The sequence below is a fragment of the Malania oleifera genome, chromosome 2 (genome assembly GCF_029873635.1).
Source record: "Malania oleifera isolate guangnan ecotype guangnan chromosome 2, ASM2987363v1, whole genome shotgun sequence".
Lineage (NCBI taxonomy): Eukaryota > Viridiplantae > Streptophyta > Magnoliopsida > Santalales > Ximeniaceae > Malania > Malania oleifera.
In genome coordinates this window covers 47,380,826-47,401,384 of record NC_080418.1, presented here as the reverse complement: position 1 = coordinate 47,401,384, position 20,559 = coordinate 47,380,826, and the positions used below count along the sequence as shown (strand labels likewise).

Here is a 20,559-nt window from a genome sequence, read left to right as displayed (position 1 = left end):
TTCTCTCCAAACCTCTTCCCAACGTCATTCTATCAAAACGCTACATCCTTCACATCCAGGGTTTCTCGAATTACTGCTTCTTTATCATGCCAAGAACCAAAACTATTGGGAAAAAGGACAAAGCTTCTTCTTCAAAGGCTGCAAGCAACAACGACATAGAGAAATGGCTGGTCTCATCTCACGCAATAAAGTTGTATCAAAATTGCATCTCTACAATCAATCCAATAATTTGTAAGGTATTAGATGTTACTTTCTTTGAAGAAAACTTCCCTGAAATTCTTGAGTTGTTAAAAAATATAGGATGGAATAGGTTTGTTCTTGGCCAAGTTAAGGGATACTATTCTGACCAGATTAAACTTTTCTACTCAAACTTGGTAAAGGAAGACGTTGGATTTGATACTATAGTTTTTGGCCAAAAGATAACACTTACTCCACACTCATTATGAAAAACACTTCGTATCAAGCATGGGGATTTTGAGTGCAATCCAATAGAAAAACAGTGGACTATGGAGCAGGGTTTTTCAACACAAGAATTTTTGCCTCTTGTGATGAACAATCAACCCGTCTATTTTGGACATCCTCCACCATACAAAGCTCAATCTCCAAGCACAAATCCTTCACAAGATCATTGCTTATAATATAATTCTGAGGTCTGGATCCTTTGATCATGTGTCTTTCTTCGATTGTTTCATTATGTGGTGCATATTAAAAGGAAAGAAATTGGAAGCCTTGTACTCCAATGGATGGTTATGAAGCTCAAATCTCCTAGAATTGGGCTTCCGTATGGTGGCATTCTTTCCTTAGTATTTGCTTATCTTCAAGTCATCACTCCATCTTCCAAACTGGTGAAGCGAACCCATTACAACCTATTCTCCTACACTACCTTAAAGAGGATGGGCTACAAAAAGTACACCAAAGGATGTATGTTTAAGGGCAATAAACCAGCACGACCAGCACCAGAAGAAAGGAATCCAGCTCCTGAAGAAGCTGATATGCCTCCTTGGTTTCTCCCTTTTTATCAGCACTATTCTAGCTTCAGTTCTTAAATAAGGGATAATTTTGCTTCTCTTCAAAAGAAGATCACAAATATTGATGATAAATATACTTTACTAGATAAACATCTTGAAAACATAGAGCAACGTGTCACACAAAATGACACTGATTCAGATAAAGAGAAGAAGAAGAAGAAGAGGAAGCATATTTTGTATGCTACACATGCTCAATTTTTGGATGTATTAGGCCTTTTTGTTGATGTCAAAAGACGGAGTATGTGTGTAAGCAAAGTTTATGAGTCTATGTATGTTTGATGTTTTATGAGTTCTATGACTTGTGAGTTTGATGTATGTATATACTTTAATGATAAATCTGAAACTAGCATTCAATCTAAAACTTTCACCTTTTTGAAATTATGTCTTAATGAGATTATTTTAAGTCTATGCTAATTGACAGGGGGAGCATTAATTTTATATCTTTGCTCTTTCTTTGTCATCATAAAATAGGGGGAGATTGTTGGCCTAGTTAGGCTTACAAACTCTTGGTTTTGATGATAAAAAAGTAAAGTTATCTAATGTTTTTCCAAGTGATATTATTTCAGGCAAAGATGAATTGCTCAAATTTCACATACCCTGACATGAAAGCTTACAAGGATCAAGGAACAAGAAAAGTCACACATGAATACCAGAGATCCATAATGAAATCTCACAGAAGTCTGAAAGATTAAAGAGCAACATCAAAAGGGACTCAAAGCAAAGAAGTTTCAAATGTGTTTATAGAACAAGCTTTGTAAGTACTTCAAATTTGATTCAAATATGAATTTTCATTTTGAAGCTCATTAGGCAAAGACATACTTAATAAACCTTGGTTTTAAAGTCTTGGAACGTGTTTTTCAAAGTTAAAACAAGTTAAAATTCCAAGGTTAATTAAACAAAAGAGAAAGAAATCAAAAATAACTTGAAAAGAGAAACAACCAGCTGACAGACGATTGTCTGTATAAGGACAGACGACTGGCAAGTTAAACACCCTAAACTAACAAAAGTCAGAAGCTTGACATATGACTATCAAGGTTCTGACAAATAACTGTCAATGTCAAGTGAGACGTCTGTATGTGTTCTTTCAGCCAACTGCCATCATTCTATGTGTTTTGAAAAACTGATTTGTTTAGTGACAGATGACTGCCACTTTGAGGACAGGCAACTGCCACCTCTCTGTTTGAGAATTTTGTAGTGTAATACATGGACAGCCGATTGCCAGTGACTACACAGTCTTCTGACTCGCGGCAGATTTCAAAATTTCCAATGAGCATATTTTTAAAATTTAAATTATTTGAACCCCAAACTAATTTACAACTTGGACCCTACTCCATTTAAACTTGGGGAACAAGAAAGAAATCTTTCTACATCTATAAATACCCTCAAGGTTCATTAATTTAGACACCAAGAAATCAATTCAGCTATCATACTCTCTCAAAGTTTACTGAAATTCTAAAAGTTTTCTATTGCTCTCATCACTCACGAAAATCTCTAAAGTCTTGCTAAGTTTCTCACTGTGATTGTGCATCAATTGTTGATTCTTTCATCTATTGAAAGAAACTTACAGTGATAAATCTTTAGAGCTTCATATTGAATTTTTATATTATGAATTTACTAAAGTATATAGTTTTTCAATTTGTACTAATCAGCTCTTTGAGGAGCAAGTTCTTGTACGCCTTGTTTTATATCTTTGTAATAGATTGATTAACGGTTTGAGTACTGAATCATTGGACCAAACAAGGGGGTACTGTTTGGAGAAGGTGGGCTCTAGCCTTACCCAAGGAGTGTTGTAACTAGTATTGTTTTGCCTGGTAAAGGAACGGTGAGAGTGAATCCTTTGGTGATTTTTCCAAGGGCGAGGACGTAGGTTGTGGTGAAGCCAAACCTCATAAAACCCTGTGTTCTCCTTTCTCTTCCCTACTCTTTATTTTTTAGCAAAAGTTACAATTTGTATGGTTGCTTTAAAATTAATAAATTCTAAGTGTTCGGTTATTAAATAGACCGGAAGGTAATTTGTTTTGGTTTAATCAACATTGATTGCGAAAATCAAAAGGGACTACGTTGGTTGATCTTCCTTAACTTATTATACTGAAAGTTTATTTAAAAGCTAAACATTGCGAAGAAGTGTAATTGTGATACAGGGCTTATACAAGTTCAGCAAATTTCATATTGATACAGGGCTATTATTACAAGAATTGAGTGGTTGATAATTTTACTTTGATTATGATTACTTTGAATTAATTTTTATTGTATTTAAGCATTGATTATAACAAAAAAGGTATTAAAAAGGAGGAATAAAATTTTTAAATCCCAATTCACCCCCACCCCTCTTGGGAAAGCTATTCCAATTTCAGTCATGTGTATATAAAAATCATGATAGAAATGTGGTGGCTTTCTTGGTGCTATATGTGGATGATATCTTACTCATCAGAAAAAATGTGGGGGTATCATCTTCGGTTAAGGTATGGTTATCTAGACAGTTTGACATGAAGGACTTGGGAGAAGCTGATCACATCCTTGGGATCAAGCTTTTGCGAGATCGCAAGCAAAGGATGTTGGGCTTGTCACAAGCTACTTATGTCAATATGATTCTTAGCTGTTTTAGCATGCAGGATTCCAAGAAAGGGTTACTCCCTTTCAGACATGGAATCTCTCTATCTAAGGATCAGTATCCTAAAACACCGATTGAGGTAGAGAACAAGAAGGTAGTTCCTTATGCGTCAGTAGTAGGAAGCCTCATATATGCTATGCTTTACACTAGACCTAACATCTATTTTTCCATAGACATGGTTAGTAGATATCAGTCTAACCCACAGCAGAAACACTGGACTGCGGTAAAACATATAATGGAGTACCTAAAAAGGACTAGGGATTATATGTTGGTTTATCAGGCAGATAGTCTAGCACCCATTGGGTACACAGACTCAGATTTTCAGTCATATAAAGATTCTAGAAAATCAACCTTGGGAAATGTGTTTACCCTAGAAGGTGGAGCCATTAGCTGGAGGAGTATCGAGCAATCAAGTGTTGCTAATTCTACTATAGAGGTCGAATATGTGGCAGCCTTTGAGGTAGCCAAAAAGGTCGTTTGGCTTAGGAACTTTCTATTGGATATAGGAGTGGTGCCTTCGATACAATCACCTATTACACTTTACTATGATAATAGTTGGGTGGTTGCAAACTCAAAGAAACCCAGGACCCACAAGATGGCAAAACACATCGAGCATAAGTATCACCTAATACGAGATATTGTGCAGAGAGGTGATATGACAGTGACCAAGATTGCATCGACAAGCAACCTGGCAGACCCATTTACAAAAAGCTTACCAACTAGGACTTTTGATAGTCATGTGGAGGGAATGGGAGTGAGATGCATGACAACATGGCTTTAAATCTAAGTGAGAGATTGTTAGGGATTTATACTGAAAGACATGCTTTATGTAATCGGTTTTAGTATTTATTAATAACTTCAGTTATTCCATTTTAATGAAAATCTTTGTGAGCAATGTTTTTCTGACATTATTTATTTAATAATTATGCATGCGTTTCTTTTATTCTATATAGTAGGTGATCTAATTTGTAGAGTACAACTTATACACTGAAGATTAGATCATCAGTTCTTATAGAATATAAGTTTATTGTTCACGGTCTTAAATGAAATTGGACACACCATTAGTAGGACTATAGCACAAGGTTTTAATAGGTTTGTCTTGACTATTGGGAATGGTACAATTCCAACTCCTTGTGCTAGTACACTTTGTGTGTATTGAAAAGTATCATCTTGGGGTAATTGCTTTTATACTGACTATATAAAACAATTAATACCTCATGGTTATTATGAGTGATTACGCTATTAATCTTGATATAATTATTGGACACATGCATATAGTGTTTATTACTTTGATTCATAGAAGAATGAGATTCTTTATGGGTCAAAAAATTCAGTGAGTTGGGTGATGACATTATGTGCATGGTGAACTATAATTATTGATGGAATCCACATCCCGGTATCGAGATTGATGATACCCCCTTGAGGAAACTTATAAGTATTGATTGTGTCAAACCCTGCAGGTGGATTTTGAATTCGACACATCAAATAAGTGAAATAGAAGGTGTTAGGGAATTAATGTGTCAATTAATTAAATTGTTATTAATTTAATTTAAAAGATGGGTATCTGTAATCATTACGTGGCGAGATTAATAAGCATTTAATAATAGGAGCTCGAAATTTAATTTTGAATATGATAGGGAGTGCAATTATAATTTTTTTAGTGGTATGAATTATACTTAACGTAATTAAGGATGAATTCGGGTCGTATTAGGAATTCTTAATTATGTGGGAAGCCTTAATCATATTTGCCCAGAGGTTTCTACTGTAGCCTATATACACGTGCTCCATTCAATAGCTAGGGAGAGACGAGCAAACTCTCATAGGGGCAGACATTTTTTGTTAGAGAAGAAAACCCTAGCAACCGCTTCCAAGCCCACTCTCTCATGAGCAAGGCGTGTTTAAAGAATATAGTAGAAGATTCGTGGTCATCTTCAAGACCTCGTTTTCATACATGCAGATTCAGGATCAAACCAGATAGATCTCGCAAGTTTTATCCTAATCACATAACTAGGGTTTGCATGATCATATTTTTTTTTATTATCCGTATGCACTATAGCCGAATCTTAGGGCTATTCCGCAAGTCCCTTCAAAGCTTACATCAAAGGTTACAAATATAGTTTATATATCTAATCCTATGCGCACAGAAGACTTAGACTACATCTAAAACACTTCTATAGCAATCTATAGAGGAAAAACCTCCAAATCCCCCAACATACTAATCCCCAAATTCAAAAATTCGTAAACTGCACTAAATGAAAACGTCGATGATTAAATGCTGAGAGCTATTCCAGCTGCAAACTAAAACTGTCAATAGTTTTAGGGAAATTGTAGACACCTAGAAAATATAATAATAATAAAATAAAATAAATAAGGAAATGGAATTGTATTAAGGAGCATCAGTAAAATTCGTCGACGAACCTAGAGTTCTCGTCAATGAACATCCCTCTAGATCTCGTCGATGAAGTACACGTGTCTCGTCAATGAGAAGATACTGAGAGCAGGAAAATCAATTCATTAAGGGTTCATCGAAGAACTCATTATCTTTTTCAACGAACACCCTTCTATGACTTGTCGATGAGTACACGTGTCTCGTCGACGAGGCCACGTTGACAGTCACCTCTATATAGTGAAAAATCAGATTTCTTGGCGAGAAATTCATATTCTCTCTCTCTCTCTCTCTCTCTCTCTCTCTCTCTCTCTCTCTCTCTCTCTCTCTCTCTCTCTCTCTCTCTCTCTCTCTACTTTGAGTTTCTCCACCTTCTCTCCTCCAGTCCGGCTCCATTTTTTTCCATTTCGACGATCGGAAGTTACCCATTGATCCCAAAGAGATTCTCTACAACTTAGCCGAAGCAGATTTCTAATTTGTGGTTCTTGGTCACCATCCCAAAATCAGGGTAAGTAAGTTATTTTAGGCTTTATACAATTATTTGGAATATGTGAACCCAAGAAAGGGGTTAGATAGTAATATACAGTGGTTTGAGTTGTTTAAACTGGCGTTAATGTAATTTCAGGGTTCGGAGTTCTAGACGTTGTAAGCGTGATTTAGGGTTTTCCACTGGCTTCTTAGGAAACAAGTAAGGGAATAGATTAAGTCAAGTATTTTTAGAAATTTATTAATAATTTCATGCAGTTTTTGGAAATATTGGTATTGAACAGAGAAAATAGATTTTATAGCATGTTATAGTATAATATGGAGTATAACTCACTCGTGTGACACGAGTATAAGTTCAATGTAAATTTTATAGCATGTTATAGTATAATATGGAGTAGAACTCGCTCGTGTGGCATGAGTATAGGTTTAATGTAAATAGTAGTATGTTAGAATATATTATATTTCATAGAATAAGTATGATTTTACAGTAATTTTTAGAAAGATCATAAATAGTACAGAAGTTAAGATATTTATAGTATATTATGATATGATAGCCGATGCATATGCCAAGTAATGATAACCGGCGCAGATGTCATGTAATGATAGTCGACGTAGATGTCGTGATATGATAAGCTAGCATAGATGTCGTGATTAGTTTTAATATGATAGTTTATTTAGAAATTATGAAATGTCAACTTTTATTCAGAAATATGTGAAACCTAGATTTTATATGACAGTTTATTCAGAAATTATAAAATGACAGCTTTTATTCAAAAATATGTAAAAACCATATTTTATTTCAAAAATATGAAAATGTTATTCATGAACAAAAATATATTATGTGAAATGTATTATATAGTAGTAGAACCTAGATGGTTACTTATGTTATGAGCGTGGTACAATTGCTGGCTAACCAATTGGAGTGTAGGATACCCACTGTGTGCTAACTCGTTAGAGGTTTGACATAGAGTAGGATGGGCAGACCAAATTGGTGTATAGCTGAGAGTGCAACCACACTATTTAGGAAATGTGGGTCGGAGGCTGATTAGCTCGAAGTGTAGGCGGTGATTAGGATACCCTCTGTGTACTGACCCGTTAGAGGTTTAATGGAGAGTAGGATGGGCAGGCTAGGATGGGTGGGTAACAGTGCATAGTTATGTCATGTTTGACTTAACCCGGTAGGTCAGCCAACTTTGAATCCAGCCTACGGGCCGCACAACCCGAAGCATGCGAGGTTAATTCATGATTTATAGTTATACATCCATGATAAGATTTCAGTAATATACAGATTTAACAGATGATTTAAATGATACGAAGATTTATTATGATATAGTAAAATTATGTTTAAAAGTACATATTTTCATACAATATTAGTTACAGTTTAAGGATATATTACAATTATATTATTTGCAGTATATGTTTATAATATGATAAAATTCACACTGCCACACACTGATATTAGTCCATTTCCTTTACTAAGAGGTGTCTCACCTTAGTATTACAAATATTTCAGGAAATCCTGATAGATGAGTGGAACGAGTTCCGTGATAGAGGAGTTAGTTGGTATTACCCCAATTGCAAGGTAAGTAATCATGTCAGAGACAGGATGGATTTTGGGGGTATATATGTGTATATGTAGAACAGTGAATCTCTGGTATTGTATATAAGTTAAGTATGTTATAGTGTCGCTGCTTAGATGACATCTTTGTATAAACAAGTAAATCCCTGGTACCTATGGGTCCGGATTAACTTTGACTACGTTTTAGGATATCAGAGTATTATTAGTATATGAAAAAAAATAATATAGCAAAAATTTGGGGTCGTTACAAGTTTTGTATCAGAGCCTAGGTTGTTAGGTTTTGTAAACTTTGGTGTACAGTGGAAACAATACCAGAGTATATGAATAGATCAGGAATTTAGTGAGTCAATATTGGGGAATTAAGATGAGTATTTAAGGTTTTGTTCCGTAATCGGGAAGTAGGATTTTCATAGTGGTTTCTGTGTCTTTCCTAGGGTGACAGTTTCAAGAAAGTCATAGTAAACTATTGTCGAGTTGTGTTTCTCAGTTGCAGAATTGAATCTTAATTGAGAATAAGGATGTCAGATTAAACTGATGATATGATATTTCAGTTAGATAAATATGTTAGTTAAGTTATGCAGACAGGGTCCTCAGACTATGTTTATTATCTTTTCAAGATTGACCCTGGAGATAGCAGCGCTCATGCCAGTGGTGATGATGGTGTAGCCCCCTCTAGTGCGAGCGGCGGTGAGTCAGACGTAGTTCTGCGTAGTGTAGCTTAGCAGGTCATAATTGAGATTGCACAGAGCTGCAGGGAGTAGGGAGGACCATCAGTAAACCAGGGCTGCACTATAAAGAAATTCGCCAAAATGAATCCTTTAGCATTTTCAAAAGGAATTGATCCTGCAGTTGTCGAAAACTTGATGTAGAAGATTGAGAAAACATTGTTGTTGTAGCACTACATTGATGAAAAGAGGGTTCTATATGCTACAAATAAGTTGACAGGTGCGACTGAGAGATGATGGACAGCCGTGAAGTTTCTTGAGGAACAGAGACCTATACCAGTGGTCATGACATGGAACCGATTCAAGGAGATGTTCTTTGATCATTATTTTATTCCCATTGTTAGAAAAACTAAGATAGCATAATTTTTGAATATGACACATGGGTGACTGATGGTTCAGCAATATGCAGCAAAGTTTATCAAGCTGTCACGCTTTGCTCCCTACATCGTTCCAGATAAGGTTAAGAAGGAGAGAATGTTTGAGAGAGGTTTGAGGCATGAAATCCATAGACAGGTGGCAATCCTAAAGGTATAGGATTCTCTAAATTAGTGGACAAGGCCACAATAGCAGAGGAGAACAGTCAAAGGGATGTGGTGACGTCGAGTTAGAGAAAGAGACCCACACCTCCAAGATTCTAGGTAGGGTCCAGCTGTGGCCCTTGGAAGGGAGACAGATATGGTAGAACTCTGAGGTAGGAGATTAGGAGATGGGAGGTTTAGGGCAAGCAGGCATATCTAGTTTGTTTTACTTGTGGAAAAAGACATAAAGGAGAATGTCGAGCGGGGAGGAATGTCTGTTACCGATGTGGTGGACCGGGTCATGTAGCACGAGACTATCATGCGCAATGTAGTACTGCTTTTGCTCCCACACCATTTGGAAGGAATATCTAGGCACCCAGGGGTCGCGGCCAATAGATGAACACAACTTCTGTGAGGATCTATGTGTTGACCCTGAGAGATGCTGAGGCTGTAGGCGACATCGTGACAGGTATGATTATTGCTTTATCATATAAAGTTTTTCTTTATTTGACTCAGGTGCCACCCATTGATTCATGTTGTTGGGGTATATCAAGTCGACTGGAGTTGAGACACAATTGTTAAATACTGATTTGTCAGTAGTCACGCCAACTAGATTAGTAGTAAGATATGGAAGGGTACTTAAAAACTATCCAATGGGCATTCAAGAGAAAATATTACCAGCCGATCTTGTAGTGTTAGACATGCAAGGATTAGATATGATATTGGGTATGGACTGGCAAGCAGCTAACTATGCCAACACTGATTGTCATCAAAAAGAGGTAATCTTCAGACCCTCAGGAGAGCAAGAATTTAGATTTGTGGGATAGCGTGTATGCATCTCGCCACAATTAGTGTTAGCTATTCAGGCTAGAAGGCTATTTTAGGATGGTTGCCAGGGGTATGTAGATTTTATAAAAAAGATGTCAGAGGAAGAATTGAAACTTGCTGATATTCCGGTAATCAATGAATTTTCATATGTATTTCTAGAAGAGTTACCTAGTTTACCGCCAAATCGGGAGATTAAGTTTGTTGTGAAGTTACTTCTAGTAACAGCACTGATATCTAAGGCACCCTACAGGATGGCCCTAGCTGAGTTAAAGGAGCTCAAAGATCAGTTGCAGGAGTTGTTAGATAAAGGGTTTATCAAACCTAGCGTGTTGCCTTGGGGAGCGCAAGTGTTGTTTGTAAATAAGAAAGACGGAATGCTGAGAATGTGCATCGATTATAGGGAGATAAATAAAGTGACGATCAAGAATAAGTATCCTCTTCTTAGAATTGATGATTTATTTGATCAGTTATAGGGGACCCAGGTCTACTCCAAGATTGATTTTCGGTCGGGATACCATCCGGTGAAAATTAAAGCCGACGATATTCTGAAGACAGCATTCAGGATCAGATATGGCCACTACGAGTTTCTAGTTATGCCATTTGGTCTAACTAATGCACCCATAGCATTTATGGACTTGATGAATCGGGTATTCCATCAGTACTTTGATTAGTTTGTTGTTGTCTTTATTAATGATATATTAGTCTATTTGAAGAGTTTTGAAGAACATGAAAATCATTTAAGACTAGTACTAAAGGTACTGAGAGAAAATAAGTTATACGCTAAGTTCAAGAAATGTGAGTTTTGGCTGAGGCAGGTCACTTTCCTCGGACATGTGATTTTTGAGGATGGTATATCAGTAGACCCAAGAAAAATAGAAGCGGTAGTGAATTGGGTGAGATCGAAAAATGTTCAGGATATCAAAAGTTTCCTAGGTCTAGCAGGTGACTACTGGCGTTTTGTGGATGGTTCTTCCAGATTATCGGGTCCACTAACATGGCTCACAAGGAAAACGTGAAGTTTAAATGGACCGATGAGTGTGAGTAGAGTTTCTAGGAGTTAAAACAGCGGCTTGTCACTGCACCGGTGTTATCCATTCCATCAAAAGAAGATGGATTTGCTATATATAGTGACACATCCCAGAAAGGACTCAGGTGTGTGTTGATGCAGCACAAGAACATTATTGCATACGCTTCTCGGTAACTTAAGGAGTAAGAAAAGAATTACCCTACCTATGATCTGGAATTAGCTGCGGTGGTCTACGTGCTGAAATTTTGGAGACATTATCTCTATGGGGGTAGGTGTGAAATTTTTACTGACCATAAGAGCCTGAAGTATTTCTTCACAGAGAAAAAAATAAATATAAGGTAGAGGATATGGTTGGAGCTTATTAAAGATTATAACTGCACCATCAGTTACCACTTGGGGAAAGCAAACGTGGTGGCTGATGCTTTGAGCCGAAAATCACTGGGAGCAGCACTATTAGCAGGGATTATTCAACATCCGATTCAAATGGATTTGGAGGCTTGGTGTCGATTTGGTAGAGGGTGAGCACCAGGCATTTATTGCTAACTTGATACTACAACCTACCCTTCAGAAGAGGATTAAAGCCGCTTAGAGGAATGATGTAGAATTAGAGCTGATAGGTAAAGTGCAGGATGAACACAGAGAGGAGATTAATATTTCAAATGATGAAAGTCTGAGGTTTTGTACCAGACTGTGCGTACCTACAAATATTGAAATTAAAAGGACTATCCTATAAGAGGCGCATAGATCCCTTTACATAGTACATCCTGGGAACACTAAGATGTATCGGGACCTTCAAGAGTCATTTTGGCGGAGCAATATAAAAAGGGAGATAGTCGAGTTTGTGGAGCAGTGTTTGACATGCCAATGGGTAAAGGCTGAGCACCAGAGATTGGCGGGACAATTGCCGCCACTCCACATCCCTGAGTGGAAGTGGAATCATATCTCTATGAATTTTTTTATAAGGTTACTTTCGGCGTTGTATGGGTAGAATGTCATTTGGGTGATTATAGACCAGCTGATGAAGACTGGTCATTTTCTCCCTATTAAAGTCAACTACTCCACGAGCAGGTTGGTGGAATTATATATTCAGAAGATAGTTTGACCCCATGGTGTGTCGGTATCTATAGTCTTAGATCGAGACCCACGATTCATGTCACAGTTTTGTAAAAGTTTGTTGGAGACTTTAGGATCTTAGCTAACATTCAACATAGCATTTTATCCTCAAACTGATGGGCAAACGGAGAGGACGATTCAAATATAAGAAGATATGCTCCGAGCATGTGTGTTAGACTTCAGCGGTAGTTGGACCCAGTTTATGATGTTGGTTGAATTTGCGTATAATAATAATTACCCAGCTAGCATTGGAATGGCACCTTACGAGGCATTATATGGTAGGAGATGTCGTTCTCTACTATACTGGGATGAAGTGGGTGAAAGGCGAGTTTTAGGACCAGAGTTAGTGCAGCAGGCATATGATAAAGTCCAATTTGTTAGAGACATAATTAGTAAAGCCCATAGTCGGTAGAAAAGCTACGCAGATACTAGCCACCAAAAATTGGAATTTGATGTAGGAGAGCATGTGTTCTTGAAAGTTGCACCGATGAGAGGAGTTGTGAGGTTTGGGGAAAAGGTAAACTGAACCCAAGGTACGTTGGCTCATTTGAAATACTTGAGTGAATGGGTCCAGTCGCCTACATATTAGCTTTACCCCCAGCACTATCTAGATTTCATGACATATTCCATGTATCTATGCTGAGGAAATATGTCTCAAATCCCTCCCACGTGATCAACTATGAGGAGTTGGAGTTTAAAGATACTTAAGCATATGAAGAAATACCAGTGCAGATTCTGGATAGGAAAGAACAGGAGTTGCGCACCAAGAAAATTCCACTGGTGAAAGTATTGTGAAGGAAGTTTCGTGAAAGTTAGGGGAGGAAATACGATAGAAGTACCCACATTTGTTCAGTGGGAATCAACATTAGTTAGAAAAAGAAAAGTAATAATTCAGGTAAGGTAAATATAGTTTTGATTTTACTTGATGTAGTGCAAGGTAATACATATATAAATTATGTTTTAGTTTATAGGATATAGTGGGTTTTGGGAAAATTTTGGTTAGTTATTGTAATCTCCCAGAGTTGTACGTGTAACCACGGTATACCTCTGCCTTAAGTGAGGGTAATTAATAAAGGTACAGAATTTTTCCTTTAGAGGTTGGTACATGTATAGTTACCAAATTTTAAGGATGAAATTTTTAAAAGAAGTGGAGAATGTAGAGACCCGGAAAATATAATAATAATAATAATAATAATAATAATAATAATAATAATAATAATAATAATAAAAGAAATAAGGAAAAGAAAAGAAGGAAAAGGAATTATATTAAAGAGCATCAGCAAGAATTTTTCGACAAACCCAGGGTTCTCATCAACGAAGTACATGTGTCTCGTCGACGAGAAGATACCGAGAGCAGGAAAATCAAGTCATTAAGGGTTTGTCGACGAACTTATTATCTTCATTGACGAACACTCTTCTATGACTCGTCAACAAGTATACGTATCTCGTTGATGAGGCCACGTGGACAGTCGCTAATATATAGCAAAAAATTAGATTTCTTGGCGAGAAATTCATATTTTCTCTCACTCACTCTCTCTCTCTCTCTCTCTCTCTCTCTCTCTCTCTCTCTCTCTCTCTCTCTCTCTACTTTCAATTTATCCTCCTTCTCTTCTCTGAACCGGCTCCGTTCACCATTTGGACGATCGAAAGTTGCCACGTTGATCCCAGGGAGATTATCTACAGCTTAACCGGAGCGAATTTCTGATTTGGAGTTCTTGGTCAACATCCCAAAATCAAGGTATATAAGTTATTTTAGGGTTTATACAATTATTTGGAATATATGAACCTAGGAAAGGGGTTAGATGGTAATATACTAAGGTTTGAGTTGTTTAAACTGTCGTTATTGTAATTTCAGGGTTTGGAGTTCTGGAGTTGTTTAGGGTTTTTCTACAGGCTTCTCAGGAAAAAGGTAAGGGACTAGATGAAGTCAAGTATTTTAAAAAATTTATTTATGATTTAATGTAGTTTTTGGGAATACTAGTAGTGAATAGAGAAAACAGATTTTATAGCATGTTATAGTATAATATGGAGTAGAACTCACTCGTGTGGCATCAGTATAAGTTTAATGTAAATAGCGGTGGGTCAGAATATATTATATTTCATTGAATAAGTATGATTTTATAGTAATTTTTAGAAAGATCATAAACAATACAGAAACTAAGATATTTACAATATATTATGACATGATAGCCGGCACAGATGCCGAGTAATGATAACTGGCGCAGATGTCGTGTAATGATAACTGGTGCATATGTCATGATATGATAAGCTGGCGCAGATGTCATGATCAGTTTTAATATGACAGTTTATTCAGAAATTATGAAATGTCAGCTTTTGTTCAGAAATATGTGAAACCCAGATTTTATATGACAATTTATTTAGAAATTATGAAATGGAAACTTTTATTCAGGAATATGTAAAAGCCAGATTTTATTTCAGAAATATGAAAATGTTATTTATGAATAGAAATATATTATGTGAAATGTATTATATAATAGCATAACCTAGATGGTTACATATGTTATGAGTGCGGTACCGTTCCAAGCTAGCCAAATCAGAGTGTAGAATGCCCACTGTGTGCCGACCCATTAGAGGTTTGACAGAGAGTAGGATGGGCAAACCAAATTTGTGCATAGACGATAGTGCAACCACACTATTCAGGAAGTGTGGGTCAAAGGCCAATTGGCTCGAAGTGTAGGTAGTGAGTAGGATACCCTTTATGTACTAACCCGTTAGAGGTTTGATGAAGAGTAGGATGGGCAGGCCAAGATGGGTGGGCAACCATGCTTAGTTATGTCATGTTTGACTTAACCTGGTAGGCAAAGCAGCGTTGAGTCCAACCTACAGGCCGCACAACCCGAATCATGTGGGTTTAATTCATGATTTGCAGTTATACATCCATAATAAGATTTCAGTAATATACATATTTAACAGATGATTTAAATGATACGAAAATTTATTATGATATAGTAAGATTATGTTTAAAAGTATAAATTTTCATGCAATATCAATTACAAATTAAAGATAAATTACAGTTATATTATTTGTTGTATATGTTTATAATATGATAAAACTCACATTGTCACACACTAATATTAGTCTATTTCCCTTACTGAGAGTTGTCTCGCCCCAGCATTACAAATATTTTAGGAAATCCCGATAGACAAGTGGAGCGAGCTTTGTGATAGAGGAGTTCGTTGGTATTACCCTAGTTGCAGGATAAGTAATCGTGTCGAAGACAAGATGGATTTTGAGGGTATATATGTGTATATGTAGAACAGTGAATCTCTAGTACTGTATATAAGTTAAGTATGTTATAGTTACGCTACTTAGATGGCATGTATGTATAAATAGGTAAATCTCCGGTACCTACGGGTCTGTGTTGACTTTGACTACGTTTTATGATATCAAAGTATCATTAGTATGTGAAAATAATAATAATAATAATAATAATAATAATAATAATAATAATAATAATAATAATATAGTAGAACTTTGGGATCATTACAAAAACCGTCGACGGTTTGATACCGAAAGTAAACCGTCGACGGTTTGATCCTACAAGCAGCTTTCTTGTTCTTCACATCACTATGCTTCCCTGGCACATGCGTTCCACTCAAATACAAGCTACATCTCCAACATGCTGTTTCAATAATGTGATTATACTAGAAAAATCCAAATAGATTCTAAATGAGACAAAAAAAATAAAAAGGGGTTTAGAGACCACTTAATAAATTAAATGTCTAAGAATTTTCTTTTGGGCGATTTGAGAGTTATCCAACTTTAGTTATAAGTATTAGTGAGTTTTTCTATTTTTTGAAAGAAAAAAAAAAGTTACCTCGAATGAAATTTAAAAGCAAAATGCACCTTTCGACTTTATGGTCTAGCGTGGGTTAAAGCTCACAGAGAATGGAAGTATATGTTATGCAATCAAAGATCCTTAATATAGAGTAGTACACCACTTTATTTGCACAAACATCCATAGTCATTCTATGATCTAACCTTTTTGAATATAATCCATTAATATTTAACACTATACAATGTTAATTTGATTACACCTACCCACCCAAATACTTGGAGGTAATCCATCATATGACACTCCTAGCCTTCTCAAGTAAGGTTTTGTTCATCCTCTCAACTACCCCATTCTTTGTTTTTGAATCTTAAGAATTGAAAAATGTTGGATAATTCCCTCAAACCTATAAAAAATTTTATAACTTATTTAACTTGCACCCCAATTCACTAGTATGTCCTAGACAAATATGCTAAGGTATGGTGTCAACTATGTTAGCATCCCATAAAATGGCCATTTCACTACTCACAATTTTATAACCGAGTAGCTTATACATGCCATAATCAACTAATTTACCATTAATGACAATCATAGAACCTTTTGACATATTCATAATTTCACTAGTTGCACTTGCTTGAGCTCAAGTAGATTCTTCCCTAAGTAACTAAAAGAAAGCAGATTCTTCTTCAGTTATGAAACAAGTATAACATTCTATAAAATTATGACAATATTGCCTAAAATGCTTGCCAATTACAAGGCATGAATGATCATCCCAAAAACTAGGATCCATGATTAGATTCCCTATAGGTATCAAAGCTCTTCTTGTATGGATAGTATTGAAAGAATCAACCTAAATCCATAGTCACATTATGGTAGAAATAATTATTTCCTAAAGTAATGAACATACCATTTTTATCATCCAAACTAACTATCACAACACTTGTTAAGGTTGATGGTTGGTTTTTTTGTCTTTCACTTTATTTATTTATTTATTTATTTGAAAGAAGACAATCCTACTTTCAATGATCCTTTTTTTTTTTTTTTTTTTCACTTGAAGAATTTGATGTTCTTAGTTCAAAATATGGACCTTAGCATGCCTTTCTAATTGCCTTCTCCTTGGATTTCCTTTTCTAGGCTCAAGCTTCACAGTAAAGCCTTCTAGCTCATACATGGTCCACCTACCTTGTTCAATTTTGTTCTAACTTCATTTGAGTTAAGAATCCCATAAAAACATCTTCATAGAACAAGGTGGACTTTCCTAAAATGAAACCTTGTAACCAGATGTCCAAATGATCCAAGGATAGTATATAACAACAATAACACCTTATTTTCATCTTAATCCTCGCATCTATGAGAAAATTGGTAAGAATCTGATTAAACTAATTAATATGTTGATTTAGACCTTTGCCTTTAGACATACAAAGATATATTAGTGGCTTATTTAATTAATAACAATTTGTTAGGGGTCTTCGTAAAGGTTCTCTAGTTTCGCCTACAAACATTTTACCATTTTCTTTTTCATTGTATATTGAATATTACTAAATTGTACAAAAAGAATTGGTAGCACTCAAGGTGATATATTCTAGTTCCATATTGTAATCTTGATCCATCTTCGTCTGGTTCTCTCCAATCAAGGCCCATATAAACCTTCTTTTGAACTAGTTTTGTTATTGACATATGACACAAGTTGAAGATTTTCTTCCCATTGAACTCTTTGAACCTCGCGCATCCATATCGTGACCTAGATGAAATTAAACCCTAAAACACGGTAGCACAAACCTAGGGCTTGAATACCAACTGTTGTGAAACATGCCCTAGAGTTACGCACCCACAAAAAACTTGAAATAAAACAAAAGAAAGTAAGAACATTACAATTTAAGTAGCCTTTGTGAAATCTCTATTATATTATTGTATCAAATTGTCTTACGTTTCAACCCTTGGCTATATATTCATAGTTCCTACGAAGGGAATCTAAAAATAAAAAACTGTTATACAGTAGTATAATGATACTATGGTTTGACTGAAAATATTATACCTACTGTAGGCAACCCTCCTAATGCACGATCTTTATTGATTAGGGTGGTTTTGCTTGGAAGGCGAGGGGCCTAATAGCCGATCCAGGGTGAATAAACTTCTATGTATGAGTCATAACTCAATAACGTGTGTGCACAAGAGTGTATCTCTAGATAAAATCTGTAAAGTAAAACCGAATTAACATATGCAAACCTACATACATTTGCAACATGAGACGAAAGTGAAAGAGAAATACTGAATACGCAAATATTTCTAGCTTAGTTCCATAATAATCGAGATGCATATTGGTAAAGGTACAAACCTGTTTCCTAGCCCGAGATCGTGCTGCAGACTCTCTATTCTTTATCATCCTCCGCTGTCTTCGCTCCACCACCACTTCCAATGAACCTTCCATCATTCTCCTTCTGCTCTTCAACCCACCTGACTGATCATTTCCATTTTCACCATTCTTTGAAGACTCCCCCACAAACTTAGCACTCTGTGTGATCATATGATACCCTGCTAAGGAATCACTTGAAATGTTGCTCATCGTATTTTCCAGATTGGAGATTAATCCAGATCCCATCACATTCCCCCCTCCAAAGTCCGTGTTGAAACCTGCATTACCACTGCTTGCAAAGGTCCCATAGTGGCTTTGAAGAGGCATTCTGTTATGCAAAGAAGATCCAGACTGAACAACCCCAGCTTTTATTAAAAAATCTTCCAAAGTCATCTCCTCAAACGTTTTCTGGCGTGGAGGTGACTCGTCCCTGTCCAAATTGCCATGGCTCTGCTGCTTTGGTTGGTCTTTGTGGATCTCAAACCAGACTTCGTCCATAGTCTTGTTGCACAGCTGCTTATTGGGGAGGGAGAAGGAGGTCTGTGGAGACAGAGAAGGCGGATCATGGATGTTGTCTATTACATTATTGTCAGTGGTGGGTTTGCTTTGGTTAGTGTGGGAAGGAGTTTGGTCTCCTTCCGCGTCCCAAACGCTGTTGAGGAACTCATCCATGTTCATAGACCCAGAATTCCTTCCACTCTTGCACTGTAATTCGTCCAGGGTGAGTGTGAAGATTGAGTTGCTTCTTTGACGAAGAAAATACAGGTTTTCTAGTGATTCTTCTGGTGAGTACTTAATTTGCTGCGGCAGCACTGGTCTGATGTTATCACTGGCAGTATTAGTTTCTCAATCAGAGGATACCATTGCTTGATTAGTTCAAGGTGAGGGGTTTGCGGAGAGAATTGCAGGCTGGTGGGAAGCTGAATTAAGTCCCCCTAAAGCGTAGAGAGTAAATGAGTACTTAGTTATACACTATGAATATCAGTGTGAACTACTGTGCATACCATCATGAGGGACACTTCTTACTTTCTATTTACAAAACATATATGCTTATTTGTGGCACATTTCCATTAAAAGAAAAAAAAATCCCAGTCGTTAAAATAATTACGAAAATGAGACTTAAAAAAGAACTTTCTAAATTTTTATACCAATACTCTTAAATTTGAAAACAAAAATTATTTTTATAATTAAAAAGATATGGATTTCAGATCTTAAATTTGGATTTGAATAAATTTACATAAATTTTAATACAATTTTATATTATATTATATTGTATTTAAATCTAATACAAGTCAAAATCTAAGTCCTTCTCAAACATATGAAAAATATTTTTCTTAATATTGATAGTAAGATTAGTTGGTTTCCTCCATCAACCAGAGTTCCACAATATATAATCGCACACAGGAGCCTATACACAATCTACAAATATCAATCCTCATCTTACATAAACAAATCACATATTTTTTTTTTTTACCCAAAAGGAAAAATTACATAACTAGAACATATCAATTATACATTCAAAAGAATGAAAAAAAAAAACAAAAAAAAAAACGAAAAACTCATTAGACATGTATCAAAGAACATAAACAAGATAACAATGAAACTAAAGAAGGAGATTGTATTATAAAAGATGTACGTACATTGTAATGTGATACAGCAGTTGATGAAGGGAAACCATAAATGCATGTTTCCACCCAAACCTTCTAAGCCATATGAGATGGATCGTGAAAAGAGAATTTATATAGAGCAACGACTTATATTAATGGAGAGAAGATAGTCGCAGGTAGAAGTGACAAAAACAGCGGAGAGAACAAGAAAAGTATTAGCGGTGCATAGAGGAGGGGTTTGGAGCTGGAACTCCCTGTTGCGTAACTGCCACTGCCACCTTTTGGTTGCATGCATTGCGGTGGTACTCACGTGTCATACATTCGTTGACACGTATGTTCCACGTGCCACTCTCCTTACGCCCAAGCTTACATTAATTATAGCCTCCAGCAAGCCTTTTTGTGCTGGCCCAAATTATTAATGAACACTACTATTGAGTTATTGGGCCGAGAGTCTTGACACCATGGACTCGGAACCTGGAATATAATTTACTTGGGTTGATAATAA

General features: G+C 36.2%; 1 protein-coding gene across 10 annotated transcripts in view; it reads right to left on the bottom strand.

Annotated features, from left to right (window-relative positions):
- LOC131147989 (ABSCISIC ACID-INSENSITIVE 5-like protein 7) overlaps positions 1-20,308 on the bottom strand; it is a 73,146-nt gene extending 52,838 nt beyond the window's left edge. For 8 of the 10 annotated variants that reach the window (XR_009134975.1, XR_009134976.1, XM_058097700.1 and 5 more), the window contains exons 1-2: positions 20,088-20,256; positions 18,430-19,382 (exon numbers count right to left, since the gene is read on the bottom strand). Coding sequence is in view for 8 of the 10 variants with exons in the window: in XM_058097700.1 (XP_057953683.1) it covers positions 18,430-19,125 (696 nt within the window). In the remaining 2 variants the exon portion in view is untranslated. Of the gene's footprint in view, positions 1-18,429; positions 19,383-20,087 lie in introns of all 10 variants that reach the window. The other 2 variants (XM_058097706.1, XM_058097704.1) reach the window with 2 other exon arrangements.
- Positions 20,309-20,559: the final 251 nt, after the last annotated feature.